Consider the following 20007-nt stretch of genomic DNA (forward strand, 5'->3'; position numbering starts at 1 on the left):
TTCATGCTAAACCTTCAGCAATTTGGAAACCCTTTAAAAATAAGAGTCATGATTTTCTAGAGTGACTGTGATTTTGGAGTCTTCAACTTTTGGGTGCCAATTTTTGACACTTTGAAGGGACCAAGCTTGCAGAGGCTAGGTGTTCAGCACTGCCTAAAAATCGAAACCTCTGAAACTCAATCAAGTTGGTCACCCAAAAATGGAGGCATCGAAAATCACTAATCACTTTTGAAAATCTTGGTTAGGTTGAGGTTGTTACTTATGCAATTTTATAATAAGAAATTGCAGTAATAATGTTTCTTATGACTGCAGACAATTCGTAGGTTGCCTTTTGACTGAAGAGTCTTCCCAGTTCACTACATATCAGGATTTCAGTGCCACACGGGAGTCTTCATGATATATATGGATTTCACCAGCTGAGGCTTGAAGCCTAATTGTCCCCTCACTTTTCCACCTTCAGCAAAACTGCTGATGACTTCGGTGGAGTTATTCCTGTTTTTACAGCTTTGTAAGTGAGAAGGCAGTCAGGCCCTTGGTCTGTGATAAAGGCCATGGTATTGGTATTCCTGATTAAATTACTCACAGAGTGGCACTGGATTTAGCTAGAGAAAATTTTCATCAGACCTTGCACGTGACTGAATGGTGCTATGGTTGTAGCCTGTAGGCAATGAATTCGTTTCACTGGCACCCAGATGCTAATCATATTGAAATAGTAGCAACAGCAATAAAATACAAGCAAGGATTTTTAGAAGTAATACATTTTCTAAAATTATGTTTTTTAAATTTTATGACCAGGTGTCTTACAGAACCACTGATGACCTTCAAGTTGCACAAGGATTTCATTGTTGCCGTTAGTAAGTAAAACACTAAAGAAATTAGTAACTCTTCAGGAGAGTAATACTTTTTTTGATCCATCTCTCACCCACTGTTTCTGGAGAACTTTCCTTACAATATATTTTCCCATGTTCTGCCTACTTTTGTTTCAAATAACCCAGGCAATGATTTATTTCAAGAGATATGAAATTATACATATGTGGACATGATTATGTATTTGTAGTGCATTAGCACCAACTGGCCGCAGTCATAAGCTCCAGGCTCACTGTGCTGTGTTCTATACTAACATAATAAAAAGACAGTTCCTGCCCCAAGGAACTCAGAATCGAAGTATGTATATACATAATATTCTCTCTCCCTCCCTCTTCCACACACACACACACACACACAAAATCTCTGTTAAAAGAATATTAAAGTTTCAAAGTCAAGCATTCGAAAGTTAATAAATGCTAAAATTAAGGTTCTCTGTGCAACCTTAATTTTTTGGATTTTTTTCTGATATTTACAAATACATAAAGTGCTAATTATCCTCGTCCCTCCTCAAACCACCATAAGAGTAAATATAGATGAGGGCTAGATGCTGTTAAGGATCATTGGGTCAAATCTTGGCTCTTTTGAAATCAATGGCAAAACTCCTGCTGACTTCAGTATTTCACCCATTGTATTAACTGAGTTTATTTGAAGTACAATTTCCAGAATGTTCATGTAATAAACATACCTGCATTGTTCTCAGATTTTTGGAAGGCTATTTTAACAGCAGATTGATGGTTTGCCTTATTGTAATGTGCAGTGTGCCCTAGTCTAGAGTTATTGACACCATCCTTACACACATCTTTGGGTGCACCTTAATATAATAACATGCTCCTTATTTTTATTTAACAGAATCCGATGACCAAAACTACAGGGTTGAGGCAGTACATGCACTTGTTCATAAATTACCAGAGAAAAACAGGGAGATGCTGGACATCCTAATCAAGCATTTGGTCAAGTAATTCCACCATTATTTTTATCTGTTTGGTGTTTGGGGGTGTGGACTTGGATGTGGGTTTCTTTTCCCCCTTTTGTTTGTCAATTTTGGCTATTCAAGTTTGTTTGGGTTTTTTTACCTGAGAAGATAAGTACTTGAAAATTACATCAGACTTGTAAAATGCAGGACAAAATTTTGTGACCAAAGAACTGCCAACTAGAAATAGGATCATAACTCAGAGCCCTGGATGTTCTCAGAAAGTGATTGTACATATTAAATGGGACTAATTCATATAACTGTTCTCAATTCTGCTCTGAGTGCATGAGTTAACACCAATGAAATTGAATTGATGACCAAAGCTGTCCTTATGATTCACCCATTATTTTAGCAGAGTTTATATGAAGTACAATTCCCAGAATGTTCATGTAATAAATATAACTGATCCATAACTGATGACCTTTACCCTGTCTCAGTTAGTGCTCAATACCAGATGATTCAGAAGAAAGTTTAAGAACCCTGTCATAGCAGATGTGAAAAAATCTGTGCGTTTCCTCCTCCACCCTGCACCTCAAATGAGATCTCACTCTGATCTCTAATGGATAGACATTGGCTTTATCCAGAAGAATGAGATTTTTATATCCCTTCTAAAATATTTATCATTAATTATGATAACTCTGGATATTCTTGATAGCTATATAAATCCCCAGTCTCTTCTTGAATCTTGCTAAATGCTTGTCATCAGCAACTTCATATAGCAATGAGTACCACAGTCTAATTATGCCTTGTGTGAAAAACTTCCCTTTTATCAGTTTTGAATCTGCCACCCTTTAATTTCATTGACTGTCCCTTTGTTCTTATGTTATGAGATAAGGAAGATATAAAATCCTGTTCTACTCTCTCTAGACCATTCGTTATTTTGTTTATTTCTCTTTCTCATCTCCTTTCCAAAGTAAACCCAATCTTTTCAATCTCTCTTCAGATGATAGTTTTTCCAGGCCCTTTATCATTCTCGTTGCTCTTTTCTGAACACCTTCCAGTTCTGCATGATCCTTTTTGAGATAAGGTGATGAGTACTGCACATAGTATTCCAGCTGAGGCAATACCATTGGTTTTTATAAAGGCATTAGATTATTTTCCATCCCATTCCTTATGCGTCCACATATCTTCTTTGTTTTGTTCATCTCAGCTCTACACTGAGCAGAGGTTTCCATTGAACCATCCACAATGATGCCCAGGTCCTTCTCCTGAGTTGATAGTTAATTTAAAACCCTGTAAGATAAATGAGTAATTTATATTTTTCCCTCCAATGTGCACTCTTGCTTCTATTAAAAAAACACACTGTATGATTTGGTGGCTATGTAATATAAGTCACAATATTTTAATTTGTTTTAATCCTTCCTTGTACTTCCTTTCCCTATCCCTCTTCCCTGTATCTATCTGCATATGTTTGTCTAATCCCAGATTTCATGCCTTTTGAGACATAGACAGGTTTGGGTTTTTTTTAAGAAAAAGAGAACCTCTGAAAAGGAGCATGCACAGTTATGATGCTATGTAAATATATCATAATACATTAGCAAACAGACAAACAATGGAGACTTGACACTGTCTTCCAAAAAAGAAAAGAAGTATTTCACTCTTTGAAAAACTTCCCATGCAAATTACACATTTGCCATCTTGAGAGTAGAGATCATTTCATAATGTGCTTGAATAACTCCATACTTCCAGAATACAGGTAGCCAGGAGTCTGCAGACTGGTAATATCCAAAATTTAGTGTCACTGTGATACAGCGAAGAGCGAGATTTCCAGGAGAAAGCAATTGTGCCTTGATGAATGAGGCATGCAGCCACCTGAAATGTCTGATTGTGTGGGTCTGAATCTATTCAATACCCCAGCAAAAATAACACTAGTGAAGAGAAAATTGGTTATCAAAATGTTCCATATTACAAGCATTCTGAGCAGCAATTCTTTTTTTTTTCTTTCCTTTTGCAACAAAGTGAGCCTTTGATGCTATATCCGAATTTCTGCCTAGTCATTTATTGTCAGAATAATATTAAATACATCATTCCATTTATTAACTAAATGAACCAATTTGTCACCAAGGAAACCCAAGTATAGGGAAAACATGACTCTTTGTGTTCTATAGTCTGTATTTTGAGATTATATAGTTTGTTTAAAAGACCTTAAAACTTTTTGTCCAGGACAATAACTTGTGCTTCTAAAAAAATAACTCATTTTCATGATTTGGGCCTCAAATGAGCATCTGTCTTCCAGAATTGTTGCTTAAACAGAAATCTGAGATGTTTTAAGCTACTCTTAATTAGGCAAAATAGAAGCTGTATGCAGTAGAAGGCATTTATATTCCTCAATTTTTATCTGGTTATCATGAATCCAAAGAAATGAATACTATTTTTTACTGGATCTCAGTGTAAATGGGGTATCAAAGTCTGCACTTTGAAATGGAAAGGGAATATCTTTTATATTCACGGTCTCACTTCTCCGGTCATCCCATTATTTTCTGTGCTGCAGAGAATTCTGTTATCCACTTATTACTATATATACCTAGTACTAACAGCTCAACAATCAGAATGAGAGAGGTCATGGGGTCTATACCCACGATTGGGAGCCAGCAACTCCTGAGATTTGATCCTGCTTCTGACAGATTCCCTCTGTGACCTGTGGAAAGTCATTTAATATTCCCACCTCAGTTTTCCCATCTTTGTAATGGGGATGGTTTGTTACATACCATATACTATCGTTGTTATTGTACTTGCCTACCAAACAATGGTGCTCTGAGGATTAATTTAGTTATTTTTTATATACTGCTTTAAAAACAAAATGAGCTACCAGTATGTATGGGCCAAGTGATCTTACTTAAAAAAGTAAAAGTGTCAAACTCATCACGTGACCTTGATTAATGGAATGCTCTCAGAGGTAGTTTGTGGATTAGAAGAAAATGAGGGGGGGTGTTGTTTTAACTAATATTTTCAAGCTTTTGTGGATGAATCTTGCTGCTCACAAATGGTGGGGTCTGCAGAGTACCAGGGACTAAGAATTAATACACTAAAGAGGCAGCTAAAATGTTGTTTGTCATCTCTAGAAATGATCAGAGTAATAGAGTGCTTAGTGAAATATCAGATAACAATGACAGGGAGTGACTGTAAAGCAGGATGAGGAAGGAAGAAGTTAATGCCACGGCAACTTATTCTATTCATTTTAGCAAGACTGCACAAAATTCTCTAGAAACTGGTAAATAGGCTACAACAATAGGAGAACTGTAGCATTGGAACCACTGGTAATTATTTGTAAGAGTTTGTGAGGTTGTGACCTGTATCCGGCAAACTTTCTTACTTATGAAGAGACAAAAGGGGGAGGGAGGGACACTGAGAATTACTGGCCAGAATTTTTTACTTCACTCTCTGGTAAATTTGTAGAAAAACTTTCACAGTAGTCAGTATGTCAGTTCTTCGAGAAAAAGAGAAACAGTAGACAGTGTGGGTTAATAGAAAATAAAAACAGAGTATGGACTAACAGGTTTTAAAGTCAGAGGGGATCTGACCTCAGATACAACACAGGCAAAAAAAATGTCATCTGTTAATTCTTTAAAAAGGGGAAGGAGGATCCGGAGAATTACAGGCCAGTCAGCCTCACCTTAGTCCCTGAAAAAGTCATGGAGCAGGTCCTCAAGGAATCAATTCTGAAGCACTTAGAGGAGAGGAAAGTGACAGGAACAGTCAGCCTGGATTCACCAAGGGCAAGTCATGCCTGACTAATCTAATTGTCTTCTATGATGAGATAACTGGCTCTGTGGATGAGGGGGAAGCAGTGGATGTGTTGTTCCTTAACTTTAGCAAAGCTTTTGACACGGTCTCCCACAGTATTCTTGCCAGCAAGTTAAAGAAGTATGGGCTGGATGAATGGACTATAAGGTGGATAGAAAGCTGGCTAGATTGTCGGGCTCAATGGGTAGCGATCAATGGCTCCATGTCTGTTTGGCAGCCGGTATCAAGCGGAGTGCCCCAAGGGGTGGTTCTGGGGCCAGTTTTGTTCAATATCTTCATAAATGATCTGGAGGATGGTGTGGATTGCACACTCAGCAAGTTTGCAGATAACACTAAACTGGGAGGAGAGGTAGATATGCTGGAGGGTAGGGATAGGATACAGAGGGACCTAGACAAATTAGAGGATTGGGCCAAAAGAAATCTGATGAGGTTCATCAAGGACAAGTGCAGAGTCCTGCACTTAGGATGGAAGAATCCCCTGCAGTGCTCTGTGGAGATAGAGGTGGTTAGGGACTATTTAGAAAAGCTGGACGTGCACAAGTCCATGGGGCCGGACGAGTTGCATCCGAGAGTGCTGAAGGAATTGGCGGCTGTGATTCCAGAGCCATTGGCCATTATCTTTGAAAACTCTTGGCGAACGGGGGAAGTCCCGGATGACTGGAAAAAGGCTAATGTAATGCCAATCTTTAAAAAAGGAAAGAAGGAGGATCCTGGGAACTACAGGCCAGTCAGCCTCACTTCAGTCCCTGGAAAAATCATGGAGCAGGTCCTCAAAGAATCAATCCTGAAGCACTTGCATGAGAGGAAAGTGATCAGGAACAGCCAGCATGGATTCACCAAGGGAAGGTCATGCCTGACTAATCTAATCGCCTTCTATGATGAGATTACTGGTTCTGTGGATGAAGGGAAAGCAGTGGATGTATTGTTTCTTGACTTTAGCAAAGCTTTTGACACGGTCTCCCACAGTATTCTTGTCAGCAAGTTAAGGAAGTACGGGCTGGATGAATGCACTACAAGGTGGGTAGAAAGTTGGCTAGATTGTCGGGCTCAACGGGTAGTGATCAATGGCTCCATGTCTAGTTGGCAGCCGGTATCAAGTGGAGTACCCCAAGGGTCGGTCCTGGGGCCAGTTTTGTTCAATATCTTCATAAATGATCTGGAGGATGGTGTGGATTGCACTCTCAGCAAATTTGCGGATGATACTAAACTGGGAGGAGTGGTAGATACGCTGGAGGGGAGGGATAGGATACAGAAAGACCTAGACAAATTGGAGGATTGGGCCAAAAGAAATCTGATGAGGTTCAATAAGGGTAAGTGCAGGGTCCTGCACTTGGGACAGAAGAACCCAATGCACAGCTACAGACTAGGGACCGAATGGCTAGGCAGCAGTTCTGCGGAAAAGGACCTAGGGGTGACAGTGGACGAGAAGCTGGATATGAGTCAGCAGTGTGCCCTTGTTGCCAAGAAGGCCAATGGCATTTTGGGATGTATAAGTAGGGGCATAGCGAGCAGATCGAGGGACGTGATCGTTCCCCTCTATTCGACATTGGTGAGGCCTCATCTGGAGTACTGTGTCCAGTTTTGGGCCCCACACTTCAAGAAGGATGTGGATAAATTGGAGAGAGTCCAGCGAAGGGCAACAAAAATGATTAGGGGTCTGGAACACATGACTTATGAGGAGAGGCTGAGGGAGCTGGGATTGTTTAGCCTGCAGAAGAGAAGAATGAGGGGGGATTTGATAGCTGCTTTCAACTACCTGAAAGGGGGTTCCAAAGAGGATGGCTCTAGACTGTTCTCAATGGTAGCAGATGACAGAACGAGGAGTAATGGTCTCAAGTTGCAGTGGGGGAGGTTTAGATTGGATATTAGGAAAAACTTTTTCACTAAGAGGGTGGTGAAACACTGGAATGCGTTACCTAGGGAGGTGGTAGAATCTCCTTCCTTAGAGGTTTTTAAGGTCAGGCTTGACAAAGCCCTGGCTGGGATGATTTAACTGGGAATTGGTCCTGCTTTGAGCAGGGGGTTGGACTAGATGACCTTCTGGGGTCCCTTCCAACCCTGATATTCTATGATTCTATGATTCTATGCTACAGACTAGGGACCGAAAGGCTAGGCAGCAGTTCTGCAGAAAAGGACTTAAGGGTTACAGTGGACGAGAAGCTGTATATGAGTCAATAATGTGCCCTTGTTGCCAAGAAGGATAACGGCATTTTGGGCTGTATAAGTAGGAGCATTGCCAGCAGATCGAGGGACGTGATCATTTCCCTCTCTTCGACATTGGTGAGGCCTCATCTGGAGTACTGTGTCCAGGTTTGGGCCCCACACTACAAGAAGGATGTGAAAAAATTGGAAAGCGTTCAGCAGAGGGCAACAAAAATGATTAGGGGACTGGAACACATGATTTATGAGGAGAGGCTGAGGGAACTGTGATTGTTTAGTCTGTGGTAGAGAAGAATGAGGAGGGATTTGATAGCTGCTTTCAACTATCTGAAAGGGGGTTCCAAAGAGGATGGATCTACACTGTTCTCAGTGGTAGCAGATGACAGAAGAAGGAGTAATGGTCTTAAGTTGCAGTGTGGGAGGTTTAAGTTGGATCATAGGAAAAACTTTTTCACTAGGAGGGTGGTGAAGCACTGGAATGCGTTATCTAGAGAGGTGGTGGAATCTCCTTCCTTTGAGGTTTTTAAGGTCAGGCTTGACAAAGTCCTGGCTGGGGTGATTTAGTTGGGGATTGTTCCTGCTTTGAGCAGGGGCTTGGACTAGATGACCTCCTGAGGTCCCTTCTCACCCTGATATTCTATGAATTCCTACATCAATCCCATATCTTGTGACTGATCTCTAGAGCATGTTTTTTTTAGAAAGATATTTCATGGCTCTGAGGCCCCTATCCTACAAAGATTTACACTTTTACTTGATTTAGCGCATTTGAGTAATCCCATTGTGTTCAGTGCATAGTCAAGCATGGGCATAAGTCAGTGCAGGATTTGGGGTCTTTGTGGATAAACAAATACAGTAGTCATATTGCAGTGTATTTTGATTTTAGTAAGATATGTAATGCATGCCACGTTTTCATTTAATGTGGGTTAAATCTGATGTTGGACTCTCAGGCCATCAAGCCTTTGTCGTTTCACAGGAATGGACCAAATGGCAAACAATCACTACAGCCGACTAACTGGCTAAGCGTTGAAGAAGAAGATCAGTGGGCCATACCAGGATCCCCAACCCCCTGTTCACAACCCTCAGGTTAATAACCTAAGTTATATTCTGCCTCTGGAAAAAAGCATTCAGAGCAAGCCTATGCTGATCAGGGAAGTATTCTGCAAAGGAAGAGCCACATTCACGATGGAAAACCCTTATGTCTTCTCTGAGCTCAGACAAGTAATTCAAAATTTACTCCAAGAAAGCCAGTAAACTTCAGAGTGAAAGAAGAGCTGTCAATGTTGAGTGTCTGCTCCGTTATGTAAAATAGCAAAGAGGCATGCAGTGGGCTTAATTTTAATAAAGTTCACAACTTTATAGACTCATCAAGTACCTTCTGCAATTCCACTGACATCCTCTTTGCCACTACAGTGTCCCTGTGAATTGAATAATGTTCCCAAATGCATGGGGCATAGAATCAACTAGATTCTAGTCATAAGGCCACTGTGTTTTCCTGTCATAGCTCAAGTACTATCAGTTCAAATACCAATCCAACCCAACTGCCAAGAATTGATTGCTGGAAAGCTTCAAAGATGTCTTTTCCACCCCATAGCCCATATCTGGAGACAGCAAAAGAGGCAGTCCTCATATATGAATTCTTCTCACTCATCTTGGACAAATGTTACAAGTTGGTCAGAGGAAGACACATCTGTAGTTTCATCCATGTGTACTGAGAAATACTGGCTCTCCTCAGCCTCTGAAGCTGTGTCATGAAAACCATATCACATCAGCTGACTGTGACATTGGAGGAAGTAATTGTTTTGACAGGACACGGGGTTCAAGCAACATTTCCCAAAATATGAGCTTTTGGCACCTCTTATTATTTGCAGTGATATGATATATGATGCTTGGAGGGCTTTCATATTTACAATATATTTATGTAATAGAACAGTGGATTTTCATAGAATCATAGAAGATTAGGGTTGAAAGAGAACTCAGGAGGTCATCTAGTCCAACCCCCTGCTCAAAGCAGGACCAACCCCAATTAAATCATTCCAGTCAGGGCTTTGTCAAGCTGGGCCTTAAAAACCTCTAAGGATGGAGATTCCACCATCTCCCTAGGTAACCCATTCCAGTGCTTCATCACCCTCCTAGTGAAACAGGTTTTCCTAAACCTCCTCCACTGCAAGCTGAGACTATTGCTCCTTTTTCTGTCACCTGCCACCACTGAAAACAGCCTAGCTCCATCCTCTTTCGAACCCCTCTTCAAGTAGTTGAAGGCTGCTATCAAATACCCCCCCAATTCTTCTTTTCTGCAGACTAAATAAGCCCAGTTCCCTCAGCCTCTCCTCATAAGTCATGTGCCCCAGACCTCTAATCATTTTCATTACGCTCCACTGGACTTTCTCCAATTTGTCCACATCCTTTCTGTAGCGGGAAGCCCAAAACTGGATGCCATACTCCAGATGTAGCCTCACCAGTGTTGAATAGAGGGGAATAATCACTTCCCTCGATCTGCTGGCAATGCTCCTACTAATGCAACCCAATATGCCATTAGTCTTCTTGGCAACAAGAGCACACTGTTAACTCATATCCAGCTTCTCGTCCACAGTAATCCCCAGGTTCTTTTCTGCATAACTGCTGCTTAGCCAGTCAGTCCTCAGCCTGTAGCAGTGCATGGGATTCTTCTATCCTAAGTGCAGGACTCTGCACTTGTCTTTGTTGAACCTCATCAGATTTCTTTTGGCCCAATCCTCCAATATGGTCGCTCTGGACCCTATCCCTACCCTCCAGCGTATCTACCTCTCCCCGCAGCTTCGTGTTATCTGCAAACTTGCTGAGGGCGCAATCCATCCCATCATCCAGATCATTAATGAAGATGTTGAACAAAACTGGCCCCAGGCCTGACCCATGGGGCACTCCACTTAATAGTTGCTGCCAACTAGACATGGAGCTGTTGATCACTACCCGTTGACCCCGATGATCTAGCCAGCTTTCTTATCCACCTTATAGTCCATTCATCCAGCCCATACTTCTTTAACTTGCTGGCAAGAATACTGTGGGAGACCATCTCAAAAGCTTTTCTAAAGTCAAGGTGTATCACATCCACCGCTTTCCCCATATCCACAGAGCCAGTGATCTAATCATAGAAGGCAATCAGGTTAGTCGGGCATGACTTGCCCTTGGTGAATCCATGTTGACTGTTCCTGATCACCTTCCTCTCCTCCAAGTGCTTCAAAATGGATTCCTTGAGGACCTGCTCCATGGTTTTTCCAGAAACTGAGGTGAGGCTGAGTGGATTTCTTTCATAAAGATGGATGCTTGATCTCCAAATGGCTCAGTGCTCCTTTCTTTTAATAACCATATTTATGTCCATATTCAGGGAACAGATTATCCAACAAATTCTTGGAATATATTGGAGACATTTTTTTTAATTTTAGAAGGTGGAGAAAGCTACTAGGGGAGAGGCTGTTCTAGATTTTATTTTGACAAATAGGGAAGAACTGGTTGAGAATTTGAAAGTGGAAGGCAGCTTGGGTGACAGTGATCATAAAATGATAGCATTCATCATTCTAAGGAATGGTAGCGGGGGGAACAGTGCAATAAAGATAATGGATTTCAGGAAAACAGACATTAGCAAAAGAGTCCTACAAAAAGTGGAAACTAGTTCAAATTAAAGAGGATGAATATAAACAAATAACACAAGTATACAGGGACAAAATCAGAAAGGCCTCAGCGCAAAACAAGATTAAACTAGCTAGAGACATAAAGGGTAAAACAGAAATATTCTACAAATGCATTAGAAGCAAGAGGAAGACCAAGGACAGGGTAAGTCCATTACTCAATGAGGGGGGGAACAATAACAGAAAATATGGAAATGGCAGAAGTGCTAAATGATGTTTTAGTTTCAGTTTTCACCAAAAAGGTTAGTAGCGATTGGACATCTAACATTCTGAATGCCAATGAAACTGAGGTTGGATCAGAGACTAAACTAGGGAAAGAACCTAAAAATTACTTAGACAATGTATCTATAAGGAGGGCTTTGGGATGTATGGCCACTGGGAGGCATTCATGGACAGAGGACAGTTCTCTCGGGATGGACTTCATCTGAGTAGGGAAGGAAATAGACTTCTAGGATGGAGGCTGGCACAACTGATTAAGAGAGCTTTAAACTAGGAATTTGGGGGAGATGGTTGGCAGATGTCCAGGTAATCTCCACGCCAGATTCTAGCATTGAGACGGAAGAAAACAAAGTAAGAAAGGATACAGCCGTGGGTAGGAGAATGTATATAAGGAGGATGGGCAGTGTGGACACCAGTCTAATAGGTTATACTGGCTGTAGAATAACCGTGCCTAATAGGGTACAGAATGTGAGCGAGGCCAAACAGCAAAAATTAAGATGTTTGTACACCAATGCGAGGAGCCTAGGTAACAAAATGGAGGAACTAGAGCTACTGGTGCATGAAGTGAAACCAGATATTGTAGGGATACAGAAACATGGTGGAATAGTCGTCATGACTGGACTACAGGTATTGAAGGGTACGTGCTGTTTAGGAAAGACCGAAATAAAGGTAAAGGTGGTGGAGTAGCATTGTATATCAATGATGAGATAGAATGTAAAGAAATAAGAAGCGATGGAATGGATAAGACAGAGTCCGTCTGGGCAAAAATTACATTGAGGAAGAAAACTACTAGAGCCTCCCCTGGGATAGTGCTTGGGATGTGCTATAGGCCGCCAGGATCTAATTTGGATATGGATAGAGCCCTTTTTAATGTTTTTAATGAAGTAAATACTAATGGAAACTGCGTGATCATGGGAGATTTCAACTTCCCAGATACAGACTGGAGGACGAGTGCTAGTAATAATAATAGGGCTCAGATTTTCCTAGATGCGATAGTTGATGGATCCTTCATCAAGAAGTTGCTGAACCAACTAGAGGGGATGCCATTTTAGATTTGGTTTTGGTGAGTAGTGAGGACCTCATAGAAGAAATGGTTGTAGGGGACAATCTTGGTTCAAGTGATCATGAGCTAATTCAGTTCAAACTGAACGGAAGGATTAACAAAAATAAATCTGCAACTAGGGTTTTTGATCTCAAAAGGGCTGACTTTCAAAAATTAAGGAAATTAGTTAGGGAAGTGGATTGGAGTGAAGAATTTATGGCTCTAAAGGCAGAGGAGGCCTGGGATTACTTTAAATCAAAGCTGCAGAAGCTATCGGAAGCCTGCATCCCAAGAAAGGGGAAAAAATTCATAGGCAGGAGTTGTAGACCAAGCTGGAGGAGCAAGCATCTCAGAGAGGTGATTAAGAAAAAGCAGAAAGCATACAGGGAGTGGAAGATGGGAGGGATCAGCAAGGAAAGCTACCTTATTGAGGTCAGAACATGTAGGGATAAAGTGAGACAGGCTAAAAGTCAAGTAGAGTTGGACTTTGCAAAGGGAATTAAAACCAATAGTAAAAAGTTCTATAGCCATATAAATAAGAAGAAAACAAAGAAAGAAGAAGTGGGACCGCTGAACACTGAGGATGGAGTGGAGGTCAAGGATAATCTGGGCATGGCCCAATATCTAAACAAATACTTTGCCTCAGTCTTTAATAAGGCTAAAGAGGATCTTAGGGATAATGGTAACATGACAAATGGGAATGAGGATATGAAGGTAGATATTACCATATCTGAGGGAGAAGCGAAACTTGAACAGCTTAATGGGACTAAATCGGAGGGCCCAGATAATCTTCATCTAAGAATATTAAAGGAATTGGCACATGAAATTGCAAGCCCATTAGCAAGAATTTTTAATGAATCTGTAAACTCAGGGGTTGTACCGTATGATTGGAGAATTGCTAACATAGTTCCTATTTTTAAGAAAGGAAAAAAAAGTGATCCGGGTAACTACAGTCCTGTTAGTTTGACATCTGTAGTATGCAAGGTCTTGGAAAAAATTTTGAAGGAGAAAGTAGTTAAGGACATTGAAGTCAATGGTAAATGGGACAAAATACAACATGGTATTAAAAAAAGGTAGATCATGCCAAACCAACCTGATCTTCTGTGAGAAAGTAACAGATTTTTTAGACAAAGGAAACGCATTGGATCTAATTTTTCCCAGATTTCAGTAAGGCATTTGATACCATGCCACATGGGGAATTATTAGTTAAATTGGAAAAGATGGAGATCAATATGAAAACTGAAAGGTGGATAAGGAACTGGTTAACAGGAAGACTACAGCGGGTCCTACTGAAAGGTGAACTGTCAGGCTGGAGGGAGGTTACCAGTGGAGTTCCTCAGGGATCAGTTTTGGGACCAATCTTATTTAGTCTTTTTATTACTGACCTCGGCACAAAAAGTGGGAGTGTGCTAATAAAGTTTGCGGATGATACAAAGCTGGGAGGTATTGCCAATTTAGAGAAGGACCGGGATATTATACAGGAGGGTCTGGATGACCTTGTAAACTGGAGTAATAGTAATAGGATGAAATTTAATAGTGAGAAGTGTAAGGTTATGCATTTAGGGATTAATAACAAGAATTTTAGTTATAAGCTGGGGATGCATCAATTAGAAGTAACGGAGGAGGAGAAGGACCTTGGAGTATTGGTTGATCATGGGATGACTATGAGCCGCCAATGTGATATGGCCGTGAAAAAAGCTAATGCGGTCTTGGGATGCATCAGGCGAGGTATTTCCAGTAGAGATAAGGAGGTGTTAGTACCATTATACAGGCACTGGTGAGACCTCACCTGGAATACTGTGTGCAGTTCTGGTCTCCCATGTTTAAGAAGGATGAATTCAAACTGAAACAGGTACAGAGAAGGGCTAATAGGATGATCTGAGGAATGGAAAACTTGTCTTATGAAAGGAGACTCAAGGAGCTTGACTTGTTTAGCCTAACTAAAAGAAGGTTGAGGGGAGATATGATTGTTCTCTATAAATATATCAGAGGGATAAATACCGGAGAGGGAGAGGAATTATTTAAGCTCAGTACCAATGTGGACACAAGAACAAATGGATATAAACTGGCCACCAGGAAGTTTAGACCTGAAATTAGACGAAGGTTTCTAACCATCAGAGGAGTGAAGTTTTGGAATAGCCTTCCAAGGGAAGCTGTGGGGGCAAAAGATCTATCTGGCTTTAAGATTAAACTCGATAAGTTTATGGAGGAGATGGTATGATGGGATAACATGATTTTGGTATTAATTGATCTTTAAATATTCATGGTAAATAGGCCCAGTGGCCTGTGATGAGATGTTAGATGGGATGGGATCTGAGTTACTACAGAAAATTCTTTCCTGGATATCTGGCTGGTGAATCTTTCCCATATGCTCCAGGTTTAGCTGATTGCCATATTTGGAGTCAGGAAGGAATTTTCCTCCAGGTCAGATTGGAAGAGGCCCTGGAGGTTTTTCGCCTTCCTCTGTAGCATGGGGCACAGGTCACTTGCTGGAGGATTATCTGCTCCTTGAAGTCTTTAAATCACGATTTGAGGACTTCAATAGCTTAGACATAGGTGAAAGGTTTTTCGCAGGAGTGGGTGGGTGAGATTCTGTGGCCTGCGTTGTGCAGGAGGTCGGACTAGATGATCATAATGGTCCCTTCTGACCTTAGTATCTATGAATCTGTTTTCAAGTCATATGGGCCTGATGAAATACATCCTAGAATACTCAAGGAGCTGATTGAGGAGGTATCCGAGCCATTAGCTCAGTCGTTGAAGACAGAAGAGATTCCAGAGGACTGGAAAAGGGCAAGTATAGTGCCAATCTGTAAGAAGGGAAAAGAGGACAACCCATGGAATTACAGATGAGTCAGCTTAGCTTCAGTACCCGGAAAGATAATGGAGAAAATAATTAAGCAATCAATTTCCAAACATCTAGAAGATAATAAGGGGATAAGTAACAGTCAGCATGGATTTGTCAAGAAAAATCATGTTAAACCAACGTAATAGCTTTCTTTCACAGGGTAACAAGCCTTGTGGACAGGGGGAAACGGTAGACATGGTATATCTTGACTTTAGTAAGGCTTTTGATACTGTCTCGCATGACCTTCTCTTAAGCAAACTAGGCAAGTACAACCTAGGTGGAGCTATTATAAGGTGGGTGCATAACTGGTTAGAAAACCGTTCCCAGAAAGTAGTTATTAGTGGTTCACAGTCAAGCTGGAAAGGCATATCAAGTGGGATATGCTACAGGGATAAGTTCTGGGTCCAGTTCTGTTCAATATCTTCATCAGTGATTTAGATAATGGCATAGAGAGTACACTTAGAAAGTTTGCAGACGACACCAAGCTGGGAGGGGTTGCAAGTGCTTTGGATATTAGGATTAAAATTCAAAATGATCTGGACAAACTGGAGAAATGGTCTGAAGCAAATAGGATGAAATTCAATAAGGACAAATGCAAAGTACTCCACTTAGGAAGGAACACTCAGTTGCACACATACAAAATGGGAAATGACTGCCTAGGAAGGAATACTGCAAAAAGGAATCTGGGGGTTATAGTGGAACACAAGCTAAATCTGAGTCAACAGCGTAATTCTTCTGCTCTACTCCGTGCTGATTAGTCCTCAACTTGAGTATTGTGTCCAGTTCTGGGCACCACATTTCAGGAAAGATGTGGACAAATTGGGAAAGGCAAGAGAAGAGCAACAAAATTGATTAAAGGACTAGATAACATGACCTTTGAGGGAAGATTGAAAAAGTTGGGTTTGTTTAGTCTAGGGAAGAGAAGACTGAGAGGCAACATGATAAGTTTTCAAGTACATAAAAGGTTGTTACAAGGAGGAGGGAGAAAAATTATTCTCCTTATCTCCTGAAGATAGGACAAGAAGCAATGGGCTTAAATTGCAGCAAGGGTGGTTTAGGTTGGACATTAGGAAGAACTTTCTAACTGTCAGGGTAGTTTAGCACCTGAATAAATTGCCTAGGGAGGTTGTGGAATCTCCATCATGGAAAATTTTTAAGAGTAGATTAGACAAACACGTGTCAGGCATGATCTAGATAATACTTAGTCCTGCCATGAGTGTGGGGAACTAGACTAGATGACCTCTTTTGGTCCCTTCCAGTCCTATGATTCTGTGCTCCAGAAATCTTTGCCAGCTACTGCAACACTGATAAGCAGTCTAGTACGTGTTTGTGGTACAGAGTCTGCCAGACAGAAAATTCAGGGTGCAAGTGGCAGATCCATGGAGGAAAGAAGTGGTTTGTCACAAGCACCCTGCTGCCTGGCTCTATGGATGAGTGCAGGCTGTGTGGCAAGGAGACTGAAGACATTAGTCCTGCCATGAGTGTGGGGAACTAGACTAGATGACCTCTTTTGGTCCCTTCCAGTCCTATGATTCTGTGCTCCAGAAATCTTTGCCAGCTACTGCAACACTGATAAGCAGTCTAGTACGTGTTTGTGGTACAGAGTCTGCCAGACAGAAAATTCAGGGTGCAAGTGGCAGATCCATGGAGGAAAGAAGTGGTTTGTCACAAGCACCCTGCTGCCTGGCTCTATGGATGAGTGCAGGCTGTGTGGCAAGGAGACTGAAGACATAACGTTGAGAATCTGGCTGTAGCAAAAGGAAATTCCATGACAAAAATGCTGAATTCCAGATTATTTTGGAAGAAATCCCAAATTCCATGTTTGCAGAATAACAGAGGCGAGTCCATAAGACCTTGATTGAAATTAACAGAGCAGTTTACACTTCTTAGAGCTATTGTTTCATGTTTTGTGTAGATTTAGGCAACTAGCACTGCATTCATTAACACTCAGATCACATTTTCAAGGTAATCTCCACAATCATAAGAGCTAGAAACATTTTTTTTATATAACTGAAAGGTTGAGAATAGGTGATGATGCTAATGACCCACCTGAAACTGTTCATGACCTCCCCAGAGCTTACAACCCACAAGTTTGAGAACTCCTGATCTAGTCATATTCAGGGCCACATTTTCCGGATAGGTCTAAAAAATGTGCATTAACAGTTTTGATTTCAAATGGTGCCTAACTTTGTGGATATGCAAGATGTTTGCATATGCAAATTGGCTATTCTCATGTGGCAGTAATAAAGAATCAAACGAAGAGTCACTTTCTTCTAACACAGAACTCGCAGGCCTTGCCTGCACTACACAGTTTTGTCAACAAAAGGCAGGTTTCATCAACAAAACAGTGGAGTGCTACACCGACATAATAAAACCACCTCAACGAGCAGCATAGAGCTTTTTGTGATGAAGTTAGAGTGATGCACTATCAGTATAGACACTCCATTTGTTTATGTTGCCTAAGTGGCCTCCAGGAGGTATCCCACAATCTCCATCATGACTGCTCTCGTCAGCAGTTTCTACTCCACTGCCCTTCAGCCAGGTACACAGGCATGCGTCCCTTCCCATTTAATGTCCCGGGAATTTTTGAAACTCCACTTCCTGTTTGCTTGGAGTAAACAACTCACATCACATCTTCCCAGCTGACCATGCCAGCTTTCCACAGCAAATGTGCTCCTGCCTGGAGTACACCAGAGTTGCTGGATCTGTTGGATCTGTGGGGAAAGGAGGCTGTGTAGTCTCAGCTCGGATCCAGCCGTAGGAACTTTGACACTTATGAGCTTGTGGCATGGATGGGAAGGGGCATGAAAGGGACATGCAGCAGTGCCATGCTAAGATCAAGGAGCTGAGGAAGGCATACCAGAAGGCAAGGGAGGCCAACCATCGCTCTGGTGCGGTGCCGAAAACATGCCACTTTTAAAAGGAGCTGCACACCAGCCTTGGTGGCAGCCCAACCTCCATTGCCAAGAGCCCTGTGGATACTTCAGGGGGACTGGAGACAGCAGCCAGTGGAGTCAACCCCGAGGACAAAGTGAATGACAAAGAGGTCGGGTTGGAGAAGGATGTGGGATAGACGACAGACTCATCCAGTGGCAAGCCAGGACCTCTTTTTGACTCCAGAGGGGTCTAGCCAGTCCCAACAGCAGTCCTCCTCTGGCGTGCCTGAAGTAGGAGAGGGGAGCTCTGGTAAGTACACATTTTTCTTTGTAAGCGCACGGTTACATGAGGTAAACATGTCCTTTATTTTGTAACATGGTGCATGTCAGAGAAGGGATAGAAATTAACTACTCTAGGTACTGTTTGCATCTGCTTTGCATTCCTGTGTGCAACTATGCAGTGGGACCCCAGTGAAAAAGTTTGTTAATGCACACCAAGGTCTCCCAGGAATCCTCCATAGAGATCTCTAGGAAACTTTCCTGAAGGTACTCTGCAATCCTCTGCCGAAGGTTCCTTGGCAGAGCTGCTTTGTTTCTTTTCCTGTTGTAGGAAACTTTGCTGCACCAATCAGTAATTACTTCTGCAGGGACCAAAGTAGCACACAGCCGAGTAGCATACAGATCTAGTCTGAAGCCACATGCTTGCAGGAGATTTACCTTTGCATCTTCGGTCACCCTCGGTAGTATGATTTCAGCTTTGATCACCCCTGCCTGTGGAAAATGATGCCAGTATTCAGAATAGTGTCCCTAGGCGCTTGTGCTGAACCCCTTCTGAAACCACCCAGACTCTTTGTCCTATCTTGCACCTCTCCCTCCTCCCAGGCTGAACGCACTGGGTTTAGTGCTCTTGCTGTGCAGTGTGCTTACCAAGGGACAGTGAGAAAGAGGTGTGTGTAACTTTTAGGATTCAAGACTGTGAGTGCACTCACAATACTGACTCTGTGTATTGTTTCTTTTGCTTCTGCAGATGTGCACTGGAGGGCCAACTCCTACACACCAGCAGAGCGCCTCCCTCAGATAAGGAGGTGAACGAGGAAGTGTTGCAATCATCTGATCATGCCAATAGCAAGCACAGAGCGTGGAGTGAGACAATAAACTAAAAACAGTACCCAGGAGATAAGATAAGGCAGGAGCGGATAATAATGCTCATGGAGTACCAAATAGAGATGCTCAGGTTCCTGACTGCACTGCATTCAGAACACATCTGTGTTCGACTCCCCCTGGAGCCCATACAGAACTGCGTTCCATGCCCTGCCCAAATTCCCCACACACATTCTTCACATGTTCCCAGGCCGTCGTAATACCCCTTGCACTCCACCCCTATGGATATGTACCATAATGAGAGCTGGACTTACACTCAGCTGTGCAATCCTCATTTCAGAGAGGATCAGGTCCCTTGTAAGAAATGTTAATCTGTGTATTGCTGTTTAATAAAAAAATATTCTTACAAATACAATTATTCTTTCTTTGTGTACCACACACGAGGGTTGCAACAGAAATTAGCATATCTGCAGATCATGCTCAGGCAGGAATCATTACAAGGGTCCTTCAAGGTGGCAACT

At 41.9% G+C, this 20007-nt stretch overlaps 2 protein-coding genes across 6 annotated transcripts in view; both read left to right on the top strand.

Annotated features, from left to right (window-relative positions):
• ARHGAP42 (Rho GTPase activating protein 42) overlaps window positions 1-20007 on the top strand; it is a 378378-nt gene that overhangs the window by 256182 nt on the left and 102189 nt on the right. For all 5 annotated transcript variants that reach the window (XM_073337948.1, XM_073337938.1, XM_073337919.1 and 2 more), the window contains 2 exons: window positions 796-854; window positions 1717-1822. In XM_073337948.1, the coding sequence (XP_073194049.1) occupies window positions 796-854; window positions 1717-1822 (165 nt within the window). The remainder of the gene's footprint in view (window positions 1-795; window positions 855-1716; window positions 1823-20007) is intronic.
• On the top strand, window positions 10991-19858 carry LOC140909189 (uncharacterized). The gene is made up of 2 exons (XM_073337905.1): window positions 10991-18695; window positions 19413-19858. The coding sequence occupies exon 1, from the start codon at window positions 12713-12715 to the stop codon at window positions 13739-13741; it is 1029 nt and encodes a 342-aa protein (XP_073194006.1). The 5' UTR covers window positions 10991-12712; the 3' UTR covers window positions 13742-18695; window positions 19413-19858.

The sequence above is a fragment of the Lepidochelys kempii genome, chromosome 1, assembly GCF_965140265.1.
Source record: "Lepidochelys kempii isolate rLepKem1 chromosome 1, rLepKem1.hap2, whole genome shotgun sequence".
In the NCBI taxonomy this organism is placed as follows: domain Eukaryota; kingdom Metazoa; phylum Chordata; order Testudines; family Cheloniidae; genus Lepidochelys; species Lepidochelys kempii.

Excerpts from the sequence above, each read along its gene's own strand:
- LOC140909189 (XM_073337905.1), top strand. The coding sequence starts at position 12,713 with ATGGTTGTAGGGGACAATCTTGGTTCAAGTGATCATGAGCTAATTCAG.